This window comes from Crotalus tigris, unplaced genomic scaffold (genome assembly GCF_016545835.1).
Source record: "Crotalus tigris isolate CLP2741 ecotype Arizona unplaced genomic scaffold, ASM1654583v1 scf7180000019116.999743, whole genome shotgun sequence".
NCBI lineage: Eukaryota > Metazoa > Chordata > Lepidosauria > Squamata > Viperidae > Crotalus > Crotalus tigris.
In genome coordinates this window covers 588,724-604,499 of record NW_024097382.1, presented here as the reverse complement: position 1 = coordinate 604,499, position 15,776 = coordinate 588,724, and the positions used below count along the sequence as shown (strand labels likewise).

At 40.0% G+C, this 15,776-nt stretch overlaps 1 protein-coding gene across 1 annotated transcript in view; it reads right to left on the bottom strand.

Moving 5' to 3' along the window:
- Positions 1-15,776, bottom strand: part of TUBGCP3 (tubulin gamma complex associated protein 3) — an 80,706-nt gene that overhangs the window by 19,159 nt on the left and 45,771 nt on the right. Inside the window, exons 11-14 of the mRNA XM_039359740.1 lie at positions 15,103-15,269; positions 3,481-3,591; positions 2,538-2,646; positions 539-728 (exon numbers count right to left, since the gene is read on the bottom strand). Of these exons, the coding sequence (XP_039215674.1) occupies positions 539-728; positions 2,538-2,646; positions 3,481-3,591; positions 15,103-15,269 (577 nt within the window). The remainder of the gene's footprint in view (positions 1-538; positions 729-2,537; positions 2,647-3,480; positions 3,592-15,102; positions 15,270-15,776) is intronic.

Sequence of the window (15,776 nt, the reverse complement as noted above, 5' to 3'; positions counted from 1 at the left end):
TCAAAAGTAGAGTGATTTATCACTGAATAAAATAATAAGTGATAAGAGATAAAGATATATATTATAAATTTCAATATTGGGCTTCACAGATACATTTCTTTCTTTGCATTTTTCTTTAATTAAAAAATAGGAAAAAAGAAAAATAACAACTATATGTATGTGTGTGTGTGCACATACTGAGACACATAGAATTTCTCAAAAGTCTTAGTGCAGCTTTAGGTTTTAAGCTTTAAAAGAATAAAGCTGCACTTTTGTGACACTCTCTGTATGGGGTTCTATATATGTATATAAATTTATAAAGCTTTATACAAGAGTTTCAGTAAAGGTTCTTTTTGTCCAGAACATTCCTATACTGATGAGTTCCTCTCCCATTTTATAAGGTAAATAATAATCCTCTATAAAATAATATTCTACATGTCCAATGAAATAGAATTATCTTATAAAAGCATCATACCTGTATTAAACGTTAAGGTGACAAATGATAATTTTTACAACTACAGATTAACAGAATCATCCCTCTAAATCTGCATTTACTTACTTTAACAAGTCCATTAAATGTCTGATAAAATCTCCTTGACCAAGGAGCAAATAACGTCTCATGGCTTGCATATGCTCCAGTAAATTGTACTTCTTATTGAGCACATCTAGCAAGTATTTGCTGGTCTCAAAATATGCAGCATCTATTTTTCCCTGAAATGCATTTTCCAAATCAGTGAACATTTCAACAGCTGTTACGGGAAAAACAAGAAGTTACCAAGATTGCAAAACAAGCAAAACTTATTAACTCTTGCACTCAGTATAATTATTTGACTTGAATTCCATAAAATGAATTTTTCCAGGTACACCCAAATCATTTTATGGTGAATAGAATATTAAATGCTTGCTTGTTTAATGGTGCTATAGTGAATTTTTTAGAGGTAGTAGGGATTCTTATTTCATCAAAGTGACATTGTGAGTGTGCTAAGCATGTTCTCTCTATTTTTTAGTACCAAAGCATGAATCCTAAGCTAAGCCCAGGAAATTCTCTGCAAGGATAGATGAAGATTAAACATTTGAAAATGTATCTATTCCATCTGTAGGAAAGCTGGATGGCTTACATGGGCATGAGAAATTGGCTCTGCTAGATTTGCTTCATAATTGAAAGTCCAAGTGTAGAGGTTGGGGCTTCTCCTTGACCCAATGATATATGATGCAAAGGGTGGAGATAGCAACTAGTTAACTTTTAATTAACTTAAGGCACCATGGCACTGGGGTCTTATCTACACATATAGAATTTGCCTTGTTTTTCATGTCCAGGTTATACCCAGGCTAGTCTATGGCACTGAGCAATATGTGAAGCTTTCAGGAAAATTGGCTTTACCTATAAATGTTACATTAACTTAAGAAGGACCTAAAATCCCAGGTCACAGGCTCACCATTAAGATCAATAGACAAAATAGATGCTTAAACAGAAAATATGACTTGGATCATTTTATGCAATGACTGAACTAAGCTACTGTTCTAATCAGTTTTAAGGTTATGAGAGTTATGAAAGAAGTTCCCAACTGAGTGTCCCCTGGAGCAATGGTGATGTCACCAGCTAATCCTGTCAAACCAGAAGTACCTTGGTGTTTCTGATAGGAGTATGATATGATATAAATTAGTATAGTATGGTGCTTTGAGATTTAGTTCCCCAAAAGTGCACAAATAAGTGAATATGCAGTAGCAGTTGCTGGGTGATCTCAAGAAAAAAATGCAGCTGCTTTAAAGACTGCAGACAGGTGATATGCTTGTGCTCGTATATATTGAAGAATATTTTCAGAAGTAAATCCAAAGAAACAGTTTCTTATATATAAATTTTCAAATAATAACAAATTTGAAATTGTAACTGGAAAAATAATTACAATTATGTGAAGTTTTCAATCAAAATTCAAGTCCATGAATTTGATCATTATCTTTAAATTAGCTTTCCAAAATATGTACCTTTAGATTTAAATAAAATCAATATAATAAAATATATTTTTAAAAAAATATAAAAGCCACTTTCCCAGTTCGAATCAGCTTTCCAAACTTGATTGTCCTGATTTGACAATTTGATTCAAGGCACGAACTAACCTGATTTTTTAAATCAAACACATAATTCAAATCAGATTTAACTGACAAATAATTTGTCATTTTGCATATAAGCTAAAATGCTCAACATGATTATGACTTTTATTAAACTCCTGCAACAAGAAAATAATGAACTAGCAACACCGTTATACTTAAGCACACTATATATGAAAGTGCACTATATATTTAGAATCACACAACCCAGTATTCAGGTGTTTCTGCACCTCTTAAAGAAAGACTTTGTGGTGCTGTACAAGCCAGAAAACCTTGGCTCTTGAACTTTTTACACAATATTATTGTTTCAGATAATGATAATCTGAAAATAATGAAGTCAAAAACAAAGTTACTGCTGAGTTTCTGTGTAACCTTAAGACAAAATTCTGTATGGCAAAAGTTAACAAACAGCTTATATAAACTAGTAAAGTAATCTTATTCTAATTTCATACCATCTTTTGGAGATTTTGCAGATCTGGGCACAGCTATCATCTTTGATGATGGACTTTGGTCATGACAAACCTGATGTAAGAAGTTTATGGATTTTCCTATTAGGAGAACCTAAATATAAAAAGGACATAATTTTTGAAGTTTTTTAAGAGCAGAACATTTTCCCTTTCAAAATATTTTTCAGGGAGTACACTTTACTTATTAAAATAAAGCATACAAAAAGCAAACAACAATAAATGTACAAAATTTACTCCAGCTTTGATAGCCCCTTCCAATTCTATATTCAGACTTAGCAAATAAAGAGGGGGATTCACCTTGGTTTAAATGATGGGTTTATCACTTTGGATGTCAGGCTTAGTAGAATGTTTTCACCATTTATTGTAAAAAAAAAAAGTTATATGTACCCAATTTTGGAGACTAATCTGAAGAAAAAGGCTCTATAGCAGTGGTTCTTTGACCCAATTGCCTCATATCCAAGTCACAAATATTGTCATTACTCCCCACCTGTGTTATTTCACACAAATGGCTTAGCAATAGCAATTCCAAACTGGACTCTCACAAAAAGCAACTATAAATTGCCTCTTATGAATGGGATATGCCAAATTACCCCCGCTTTAAGAATCACTGCTCTATCGAATATCAACTTTTATAAGGTACGCTTCCATATCATGTGTGTGTATATCTGTACGTACGTGTGTACCGAATTTCTGGCATATAAGATGACTTTCTAGTGTGGAAATCGGCGCCGAAGTCGTCTTATACGCCTAGTCGTCTAATACACCAGAAATTACGGTAGTTTCCGGCGTATAAGATGACTTTCTAGGCATGGAACTCGGCGCCAAAGTCGGGGGTTGTCTTATATGCCGGGTCGTCTTATACGCCGGAAAATACGGTAAGTCAATTTTAAAGTGATCAGAACATTCTACCAGGTTTATTTTTTCATACCTTTCTGGAGTGATCCATTGTAATGAAAGAAGGAATCATTGATTTTCTTAATGTATATTTGTCATGCCACAACCGATCTGTTTTCACTGTAGGATCTGAAGCTACAAAGAACTGTGGATAAAACAGTTTCATAATAAGCCTAAATATGATACATATATAATCACATATATTTTTCTCTATATAAAAACTAATATATATTTATATATACTGTAGAATGATAAGAGTTGGAAGGTACCTTAGAAATCATTTAATCTAGCTCTCTATTCAATGCATCCTTATCTATATTTTTATCAGAATATTACTTTTGCTGCTTAGTCATAACCTATTGGCAAAAAACTTGTGTGCTGTCTTGCAAAACCAAATTTTCTCATGGTAGCTTACTATAGAGTCATTTAAAAGGTATTTATTTTTAAAAGACCATCAATTCACAGCAAAGAGATATGAATACATGCTGCACAAAATTGGACATTTTTAAGCCTTTCGGTTAGCCTAATTCAGTGTTTCTCAACCTTGACAATTTTAAGGCATGTGGACTTCAAGTCCCAGAATTCCACAGCCAGCAATGCTGGCTGTGGAATTCTGGGAGTTGAAGTCCACATGCCTTAAAATTGTCAAGGTTGAGAAACACTGGCCTAATTTAACATTAAGAAATGAATCATGTCATAATAGCATCCAGTTTGTTCAGAATCTAGTTAATTTTGAACTTTATAGGGCACAAAATCAATTAAGTATAACCTAGAGATTTTTTATCTTTTCAAAAAAGAAAATATGTCCATCTATTTAAGAAATACACCTAGAGAAAACTGAACTATGGTGCAGACAATTTTAGTTCCCCCCTCCCCTTTTGCTTATAGCCATAGGTTCCTAATGCACATTAGATCATCTGTTAAATAATTCAAAGATAAGAGCAATCCCCTCATTCATTATCTATTTTCCCAATGTTGGAAACAAAACAGAAGAATCCATAGGAGTCCAATTCTCTGAGATTAAAGTATATAGATCTAAAAAGTGTCTATCCCACAGCTCTTCAGCTGAGAGATCTCACGTTAGAAAAATTCAATAGACCAATGTAATGCAAAGTGAATTAAAATATATTAATCATGAATATCAAAGGAATATACAACAGCTTTGGTAGAACATATAATTTTCAGGAAGGGTTCAAATAAAGTTTGCTATTAGTATTAATATCCCTGTATCATAAGCAATATATATTTATGTATTAGAACAGGGGTCTTCAAACTTGGCCCTTTTATGACTGATGGACTTCAACTCCCAGAATTCCTCAGCCAGGCACTGGCTGAGGAATTCTGGGAGTTGAAGTCCACAAGTCATAAAAGGGCTAAGTTTGAAGACCCCTGCATTAGAACTTAGTTTTGAAATGTATCTCTCTTTATAGATACAGTACCAACACCTTGATCTCTTCCTTCCCATAGGATGAACTTCATTCTTTCTTTTTCTAGCTAAATAACCTCTGCAGTATCTCAGACACTTCCCCATTGAGGAGACTGGGCCTCTGGAATGGCCTCCTATAGGGGTTCTATCTGTTTGAACATTATCTGCTTTCTGAAAAAAGTTAAAAACAGAGCTTTTCCAGGGGTTTTGGGGGATCTAATATCATGTGTTGCTTTTGGACATTTATTTGTAAGATATCTTTGTTTGATTACTTTTGTACGTTCATTTTATTAAATTGAGCCACCAAGAGTTTTCAACAATTGTGAAGAGTTAGAAATTGATGAATAAATATATATTTTTTTACTTTATTTATAACCTGCTTTTATTATTTTTACAAATAACTCAAAGGGTGACATTCTCAAAAATTATCAATAAATTTGCACATTTCTCTGCTGGTTCTCCACAATTATGGCTGGACACCCCATCAACAGAAAAGCATACAAAATTCAGGCATTAAGACAAATATAAATTGGTACATATCACCATATCTGGTTCAATCCTGATTTGGTTGCTTGCCTTGCTAAATGCCTCCTTTCCTCAAGGCCAAACTGCCCCTTTTATCTGCCTGCATATTCATCTTATATCTCAATATATTCTTGCTTTGCTCATTCCCTCACTCTCTTTACTGTGGTAATCAGGGATCCTAAGCTTACATTGCTCCTACTAATATGTTACACAAAAGGAAGGGGAGGATCTTCATCTATTAGTTCCTCAAAATAAATACATGCATATACTTTGTAATATAAGCAATGTGGGATTCAGCTGGTTCGCACCACTTCGGCAGAACCGGTAGCTAATTTTTTGTTGCCCAGGCCCAGAATGGACTTCCAGAAACGGCATCCACAAAGAGAACCGTTTGTGCACATATTTGAATCCCACCACTGAATATAAGCATTTTTAAAGTATTAGCAGTGCTACATGTTATTTATAAGGATGTTTTAAATTCATTTTGTTCCAAGTTAAAAGAAAGAAAAAGATTGTTTACACAACAATGGAAGTGGGCACATTTAAACAATATTGGGACTTCTATAAACAAAGTAATAAATCTCATTATATCCATTCTAATGCAAACACATTAGTTGGATGTCTCTGATCACTATCTTCACTATCAACTGAATGCAATTTCTGAATTAGATGTTTCAGCTATTTATATGCATACATCTTAATCCCATGAACCAGACCTTTTCTGAAAGTAGATTACTCTGTTTTTATGTAAGAAACCATAAGAACTTGTAAAGACATCCCATTTTCAATTTTTAAAATTTATGTATGAGTAGACAAGATCACATGCATCAGTCTAAACCACATATTCATGTATGTGCTATGCAAAGAAGCACAAGCAAAAAAGGAACAAATATGGATATGTGAAAAGCAGCGAGGGGGAACAGACCCCAAAACATAACATTCTATCCCCCTCATATACACATTTGCACTGGAACATAGTAGTAACTCATAAATATGTATATACCACATGTACACTTACTCATTTAGGAAAGTATGTTTTAAAGGACCATTTTCTAAAATTGACTGTAGCTATTTTGCTCAACAACAGGCATGAAACCATAATTGAAGTATTAATGAGAAAAATATGGTTTTAAATCCATCAGACAATTAAATCATCTTTCAAAACCATGAAAACGTTCATTTTATAACCAGGGCAAAGTAACATGCAATGAATGTATTTAGAAAACACTATTTTTATGTTTAAAAAAAAATACAAAAAGCAAGAAGAGCATTTTATAATAATCCAATGAAAAAAAGAGATCTTGGAAAGGGTGAAGGAAACCAAGGTCAGAACATAATTGCAATATAATTATTTTATCGAGTCACTTTACGCATTCAAGGTTCTTTGAGTTTTGTTATTATATCTAGTACAAAAAGAATTGCAGGAGAAATGAGAAATCATAGTACAATCTAACTGATGAACAAATGCCAAGGCCTTCCAACCAACAGATAACAGGGGTGATTTTCTGCTGAGAAAATTAAGAGCCTGTTTACAAAAGCAATCAAAGTCCCAAAGGAAAACCCACATTTTCATTTGCCCCAATGTAATGAGGCCCTCTTCCCTCCAAGAAAACACCATATGACAAGCTTTTGTAAGGGTCATATTCAGCAGGATATTCATATTTGCTATAGTAGAATGTTCTTGGGGCTTTAACCCCATAAGATTTCTATATCAGACAGAACTTTATTTTACTAATTAAAGTTCCAAATTTAAAATGGATGTTGTGTATTAAGCATCTTTTAGTACATACCCAAATTAAATGCTGACTGTTAATGGACATCCTCCATATATTTTGACTTTAACTGAAAGAATTTCTCATCCAACATGGCTGTTTTTGAAAATTTGTGAAGTTATTGAATTTATAATTTATAATCTATTTCAGCAAACATTAAGGAATATTAGAATTTTTTTAAAAAACAAAAATAAATCAATTATTGCATATTCATATTATATCTCTGATAAATATGGGACATGATTCCTTAGTTCCTGGTCATTTTATCCTGATATGCATAACGATATTTGATTGGTTGGTTTATGGCTTATAGACATTGGACCTACGAATAGAATAGAGTGGAGTAACGTGGACTGGAATGGAATTTGGAATGGGATAGAATAGAATAGAATAGAATAGAATAGAATAGAATAGAATAGAATAGAATAGAATAGAATAGAATAGAATAGAATACTTTATTTGGCTAAGTGTGATTAGACACATAAGGAATTTGTCTCCAGTGCAGAAGCTCTCAATGTACATGCAAAGCAGCAGAGTAGTAATAATCATAATAATAATACCAATAAGAGGGAGTAACAAAGAAGATAAGAAGGATGATGATGATGATGATGATGATGATGATGATGATGATGATGATGATAATGATACAGCCATACAACATGGGTAAACATATTTAAAGATACAAAAGTATTGTGAGAATTAGGTATTCAGCAAAGTGATGTCACAAGGGAAGAAATTATCCCTGTGTCTAGTTGTTTGGCATGCAATGCTCTATAGTGTTGTCCTGAAGGGAGGAGTTAAAACAGTTTATGTCCAGGAAGTGAGGGGCCTATAGATATTTTCTCAGCCCTCTTTTTGACCCACAAAATATGCAGGTCTTCCAGGGGAGGCAGGTTGGTTGCAATTGTTTTTTTTCCCTAGCTATCTATTGGAGCCTGTACCTGTCCTGTTTGGTTGCTGTACCAAACCAGTTATAGAAGTACAAATGATAGACTCAATAATTCCTCTGTAGAACTGTATAAACAACTTCCTGAGCTGATGCAGGAAGAACCTTCTTTGTTATGCCTTTTTAATGATGGTTCTAATCTTAGGTGTCAATTTCAATTCCTGGGAGGTTATAGAGCTCAAAACTTGAAGGACTCTGCTGCTGATATTGTGCTGTCTAATATAGTAAGAAGTAGTACAATAGAAAGGCTCTTCCTAAAATCCACTCTAAGCATGTTCAGATCCTGACTGTTCCAGCTGCACCATAAGGCCAGTTGTTCAGTCTCCCATCTATATGCAGACTCATCACCATCTCAAATGAGACAAATGACTGTTGTATCATCTGCAAACTTCAGTACTTTAACAGAGGGATCCCTAGAAATGCAGTCATTGAGAAAAGGGGCGTTGTCTTACCTGAACGCCTTTTCTCAGCATGAAGATGTAGCATCCACCGATTGGGTAATCAAAGCCCTCCTGCTCAGATTTAGACTAAGACCAAACTTTAGCCACGCCTCCCTTGGGCGCTCCTTTCCCAGTTTTGTCGAGGCGAAGCGTTCATTAGGTCCGACACAGTAACTTCTCCTGAAAAAAATCTGCCTAGACTAAGTGCTAAGAGTAGGTGTGGATGCTACATCTTCATGCTGAGAAAAGGTGTTCAGGTAAGATAATGCCCCTTCTCCAGCATGATAGATGTAGCATCCACCGATTGGGACATACCAAAGCCACCCGTGTCCCTGTCGGGAGGGAAGTCTAGGCTTGTGGCTCATGCGTAGAGACTACCTGCTGCAGAACCCTTCTGCCGAAGGATGCGTCTGAGGCAGCGAATTTATCAAGCTTGTAATGCCCAGGTGGCTGCCCTGCAAATTTCCTCAATCTAGGCCTGAGTGGACCAGGCCGCAGATGTAGCAGCGCTACGTGTAGAATGAGCAGTGATGCGAGGAGGAACAGGAAGAGACTGAATCCTGTAAGCGTGAGAGATGCAGTTCCTAATCCATCTACCAATGGTCGAGGATGATACTTTCAGACCCATGGAAGAAGGTTGGAAAGACACAAACAAGGCCTCCAATCTAGGAAATGCAGCGGTTCGCTTCACATAGTGATGCAAAGCCCTGCGTAAGTCTAATGTATGCCACAATCTTTCAAGACGGTGAGAAGGTCGCAGACAAAAGTCCGGAAGAATCAGATCTTGATACCTGTGGAAGCTAGTATTGACTTTCGGAATGAAAGAAGGGTCCAATTTTAGGATCACTCTGTCATCCAGAAAAACACAAAGATCCTCCCTGATCGAGAGTGCAGCAAGTTCCGAGATGCGTCTTGCTGAGGTGATGGCTATCAAAAAGGCTACTTTCAATGAAAGGAAGTGTAGTGAACAAGATCTGATGGGTTCAAATGGTGAACTGGTAAGAACCTGCAGAACCCTTGGCAGGTCCCATGTGAGATATCTGTGTACTACAGGGGGACCTGTATTAACGGCTCCCTTAAGGAAGGCCGTAACAGCTGGATGATGAGATAGCTGTACCTGATCCTCGCAAATGAGGACCGTGGATAATGCTGCGATCTGCCTACGGATGGTATTGTGAGACAGTCCCCTGTTTAGTCCGTCTAAAAGGTAGTCCAATAATATCGGAATGGTGGTAGCCAGTGGGTTGACCCTCCTGGTGTTACACCATGCACAGAAACTTTTCCACGTGGCATCGTAGATTGTGTTAGTGGAGGGACGTCTGGAGGCTTGAATTATAGCAATCACTCCAGTCGAATAGGACTGTCTAGTTAAGCTCTCCCTTTCAAGTGCCAAGCGGCTAGTTGAAGCCACTGCGGGTCCGGATGTTGGAGCTGACCCTGACTGAGGGAGATGCGATCTGCTGGAATCTTCCAAGGTGGGGAGATCGATAGGTCCACGAGATCTGCAAACCAAGGACGCCTTGGCCAATGTGGGACCAGCAAGATTAATTCTGCCCCCTCTAATAGGAGTTTCCTGATGACAGCTGGAATCAAGGGAAGTGGAGGGAAGGCATACAGAAGTCCTTTGGGCCATCTGCTGCGTAGCGCGTCCGTTCCCTCCGCCCGTGACGGAAACCGCGTGAAATACCTGGGAAGCTGAGCATTTGCTGGCAAAGCAAACAGGTCTACCTGAGGCTGCCCAAACCTCTCCAATATTTCCCTGAAGAGGTTCGGTTCCAATCGCCACTCCGAGTGGTCTATCGTCACCCTGCTTAGAGAATCTGCCTGACGATTCTCCTCCCCGGAAATGTGTTCTGCTCTGATGGATTTCAGATGGGATTCTGCCCACAGACCCAATGCTAGGGCCTCCTGCATGAGGGACCAAGATTTGGTCCCTCCCTGTCTGTTGATATGAGCCTTGGCTGCGACATTGTCCGTCATTACCAGGACATGATTCCCCTTCACTATGTTGGAGAACTGGCAAAGAGCCAGGTGTATTGCCCTGAGTTCTAGCCAATTTATATTGTGCGTGAGGTCGTGCTTGGACCATTGACCCTGAGCCATATGTGTCTGCATGTGCGCTCCCCAACCGAACAGACTGGCGTCCGTGGTCAGGATAAGTCTGTGAGGCTCCTTGAAGAATGTCCCCTTGTGTATGGCTGGTGACCCCCACCATCTGAGTGACTGTAGAGTGTGGTACGGAACTCTCACCTTCCGTGTGGAGGCACTCATGTTCCGCTTCTGGAAGGGAAGCAGGAACCATTGTAGATGTCTGGAATGAAGACTGGCCCACGGCACTATTCCTAGGCAAGAAATCATCTTCCCCAACAGCTGTGACAACTGGACAAGGGGAACTACCTTCTCTCTCTGGATCCCGTGAACTAAGGATCTGATACCGTCCCTGCGTTCCTGGGAGAGGTAGACCTTGCATAGGTCTGAATCTATCACCGCCCCTAGATGCAAGATCCGAGTGGTAGGGGTGGTGTGTCTCTTCTTGAAATTTACTGAGAAGCCGTGTCTCTGAAGTGTCTCTATTGTGGTCTGTAGATCTAGTTGAGCAGTGTGGAATGAACTGGACCGGATGATTATATCATTGTACTCTTGTACTCTTACCGGTATTAATCTGAGATGTGCCGCTAATACTGCCAGTATCTTTGTGAATACCCGTGGTGCCGAGAATAGACCGAAGGGAAGTGCCCTGTACTGATAATGTCTGTTTGCATGGCAGAAGCGGAGGAATCTGCGGTGATGTGGTCTGATAGGAACATGAAGGTAGGCTTCTGTCAGGTCTATGGAGGAGAGGTAATCTCCCTTCCTGACACTTGCTAGAATGGACTTGAGGGACTGCATTTTGAACTTCCTGTAGATTAGGAAGCGGTTGAGTCCCTTTAGATCTAATATCGCTCTCCATCCCCCCGAGGGCTTGGGAACCACGAAGAGAATGGAGTAGAACCCTTTTCCTTTTTGTTCCGGAGGAACTGATTCTATGGCTCTTATTTCTAATAAGTGTGATATTGCTGTGTCTACTAGTTCGGCCTTGTGTGCGTGTCTTGAGGCGGGGCACTGAAGGAAACGGTCTGGTGGTATGGACTTTAGTTCTAGGGCTAGACCAAATCTTATGGTTTCTCTCACGCAGGTATCGTTTGTGGTGACCTCCCAAGTGTCGCTGAACAGGGTTAAGCGTCCGCCTATGGGAGGGTCCAATCTGGCGTCACTTAGACCTTCAGAATGGACGGCCTCCCGCCCCCCTGAAGGGTCGCTTGGTCTGGAACTGACCCCTGGCTCCTGAATTCTGGCGGTCCTGTTAGCGATCCTGTCTGGGGGAGAAGGATCGGGAACCTCTGGGCCAATCCCAGGACTGCCCTGATCGAAAGGGCTACCTCCATTCCCAAGAACTTCCAGCCCTGAAGGACTGCCTGCGAAATTCTTGTTGAGGTCTCCTATCCGTCTTCTTGGACGGATGAGCTAAGGTTTTTCTCTTATCCTTCCCTTCAACCAGGTACGGCTCTAGGATTTGGCCAAATAAATTCTTGCCACTGTAGGTGTCTGTAGCAAGACGCCATCTTGACTTTAGGTCAGCCCTCCACTGTTTGAGCCACATGAATCTGCGGGACGCAACTGTGGCTGCAATAGATCTGGCCGAAAATTTGGTGGAGTTGAGGGAAGCATCTGACATGTATTCCGCCGCTGTTACTAGTTTACCTAGAGTATGTTGTGCGTGTACCTGGTCTGGAGGAATTAATGCTTGTAGTTCCTGGAGCCACATGATAGAAGTTCTCGCGAAAAAGGACGAGGACGAAGACGCCCTGATGGCCCAGGCAGAGGCCTGGTGAGCCCTGCGGAGAGAAAACTCAAAACGTTTATCTTCCGCCTTGAGATGTTCGGCCATGTCTCCAGGAACAGTGGATGTGGAGAACAAAGATATTAATGGAGCGTCCACTGTGGGAACCTCTAGAAGGGAAGAGAATGCAGAAGATACATTATACAATCTCTTTTCTGTGCTGCTAGGAGAGGGTAGGGTGGCCAGTGAGGTCCACTCTTTTTCCACCGTCTCGTGGAAAACAGCTGGACAAGGAACTTGTTTTTCCTCTACCACCTTTCTAACAAACAAAGGGTTTGACTCTTGTGCAGCCGAGGTAGATGGCTTGGGTTCCTGCTCCGAGACCAGGTTGGCTGTTGTGCAGGCTTTTAACAAAAGAGATTTGAATAGGTTTGGATCAAAAAGCCCCGATGTTGGGGTTGGATCCTGAGTTACCTCCTCATCCTCAGACATAGGTCCTTCAGTTGTCACCAGGTCAACAGATTCAGTCTCCCCAAACTGAGATGAAGTCTCAGAAATACCTGAACCCGCTGACTGGGGACGTCCAGTGCGGTCTGCGGGCAAGGGTGGAGAAGGTGAAACCTGTGAGGGACCAGCTGCTAAGGAAGAAGACATGAATTGACTGAAGGCCTGGTGCATAAAGCTCTGAAACTGTTGAGCCCATAAGGATCGCTCAGCTGAAGGCACACCAGCAGCGGTGGTCTCAGGAGTATGCGTACTAATGTTAGCAGGAGAAATGGAAGGCCCTGGCAGAGGGGATGTAGGGATATGTTGTCTAGGGGCAGATAGACTGACCTGTTCAGTTCCCCCTTGAGGAGACCCTGCCCTGGGGGCTTGATAAGACGGCACCAGTGAGGGCTCATAAGGTGAGCTGGCCAGAGAAGCAGGGGGAACCAATTCAGCTTCTCTGGACCTGAGCCTTTGTGCTTTGGAGAATTCTTGCTCCAGTGCCTGGTGTCTCCTCGAGGCCTCTCGCTCAGCAGTCTTGGAGGGTTCTTTGGTTGATAAATGCTTGGTTTTAGCTTTTTTCTTCCCCCCTGTATTCGAATCAGAGGATCTGCGTTTTGCTTGAATGGGGGGAATATCAGAACCCTGCAAAGCCTGAGGAGACTCACCATCTGCCATTGTGCCCAGGCTTTCCAGGTAGGAGAAACCCTGGGGTGGGGGTAACTACGCAGATCAAGTTGTCCGGGAGGGAAGCTTCCCACGCCCTAAGACAACCACAATGACAAACAGCCAGAACAGCTGTCTAAAACTGTCTGCTGGGCCCTGCCGGCACAACGCCGGGAGCTAAATAGAACAGGTCAGGAACCCCACAATTTAAGATAATAGGTGTTATTGTTGTTATTATTATTGTTATTTTATTTTATCTTATTTTATTTTATTTTTGTAATAAATCTCTGAGAAGCAATGCGTCAAAAAAACAACAGCTAAACCCCCAAGAGGACCCAACGCAGTGAGTCACTAATGCTAGGCCTGAATTGGAGGCAAACAGCAACCTTAAAATGGTGACCACGCCCAGCACCAAATTCAAAATGGCGGCCGCAGGTCTTCTTTGCGCCTAAAAATGGCCTCTCCTCTTAGTCAGAGCTGTAAGACAGCTTCTCCGGCCTCGTCTTTGAAGTCCCCGTTCAGGCAGGCAAAAAGACGGAGGGAACCTTACACACACTTCCCCCCTTACAGCTATAAGGCACCACAAACTACTTGCGATTCTGCAGCCTGGGGGAGTCTCTGTGCGATCCTGGATAGAGCCTCGTGGCCATGAGGCAAGAGAGAAGCTCTGGTAATCGGCTGAATTCTCCAGAAACGCTGGCAATAAAAATTGTTATCAGACACAAGGGAAGCCTCCCTCGATGTGCTGAACAGATACTCTGAGCTGAAAGCCGCCTCAGCGGCAAAGCTCCGACGATCCACGAGGCTAATTAGGCCCTCTGGAAAGCAACTCTCCAAGGTTGCTAATTCACTATCCTTTACTAAAAAAACAAAAATTATGTAAAGAGTACACTACAGGAAGCTATATTAACAATCCTAATGCTACACCATTTAAACTAACAATTGCTGAGGAGCTAACAAAACTGTGTCCTCTCTGAGCATAGACTAAGACAAAACTGGGAAAGGAGCGCCCAAGGGAGGCGTGGCTAAAGTTTGGTCTTAGTCTAAATCTGAGCAGGAGGTCTTTGATTACCCAATCGGTGGATGCTACATCTATCATGCTGGAGAATAGAAATGCAGAGACCACACAGCCCTGAGGAGCACCTGTGCTAATTGCAGAGATACTAGATGTGATTTTCCTTAGCTTCACCTCTTGCTTCCTATCTGTCAAAAAGCTAATAATGCACCTAGAAGTATGGACAGGGACAGCTAATTGAATCACTTTAGAGTGATGAATTTCTGGAATGATGGACTGAATGCCAAGTTGAAATCTACAAAAAGGACCCATGCATACAGTAGGTCCCCGTGGATTCAAGATGTTGTAAGATGTAGTGCAGTACCATATTGAGTTATTTAAAACTTAAGTTATTAATTATATTAAATATTAGGGTTTTTTAAAATTGTAATAATATTTATAATTTAATAATCATTATGAAATGAATGAAATAATCATTTAATAATAAGTTTAAATTAAATATTAAGTTTATTATTAAATAAATATTAGGTTATTTCAAAAAAACAGTTTATGTAACTCACTTCATGGTATGTGTCCTCCAATTCTCCATCATAAATCCAACGATAAAGAAAATTCAAGATGGGATGTGATACAAGGCCAAGAATATGTTGCACTAGGGATTTCATGTAGGGATCACCTGTTTTACTATAGGCATGAACAGCTGATGCAAGTTCACCTCCTTTTCTTCCTGGAAAAATACAGTGCATAAAGTTTGATTGGTGGAGAATCTACTGAGATTATGCATAATAATCTGAGATATCTTCAATATTTCTCTACTGAGGCATTCCTAAACAAATAGCTAGGGATGAAATTCTGAACCAACAGCATAGGCTAGAGAATGAAGCCTCTGTTTCTCTACCTCTACACCCTGGTGCTATTATCTTCTCTTACGTAGCTGATTGGAACTTGGCAGAAGACACCCAATGCAGCACAACCAATCTTTCCTGAAGCCATTTAAGCAATTGATTGCTCTCTGTAAAGATGAAGGTAAATTTTCTTCTTATACCCTCTGCATTATAAATCCAGCCTGCTTTTCTCCACCATTTTCACAACCTAATGGGCTGCTCTATGTAACTCACACAATTATTGACATAATTGTTGAATTCCAGTTCCCAATGTATTTCCACACAGTTATCCTCTCCACCAGCCACACCCTTTCATTCCATGTACATAGAAAGACCAAAAATATCTGGAG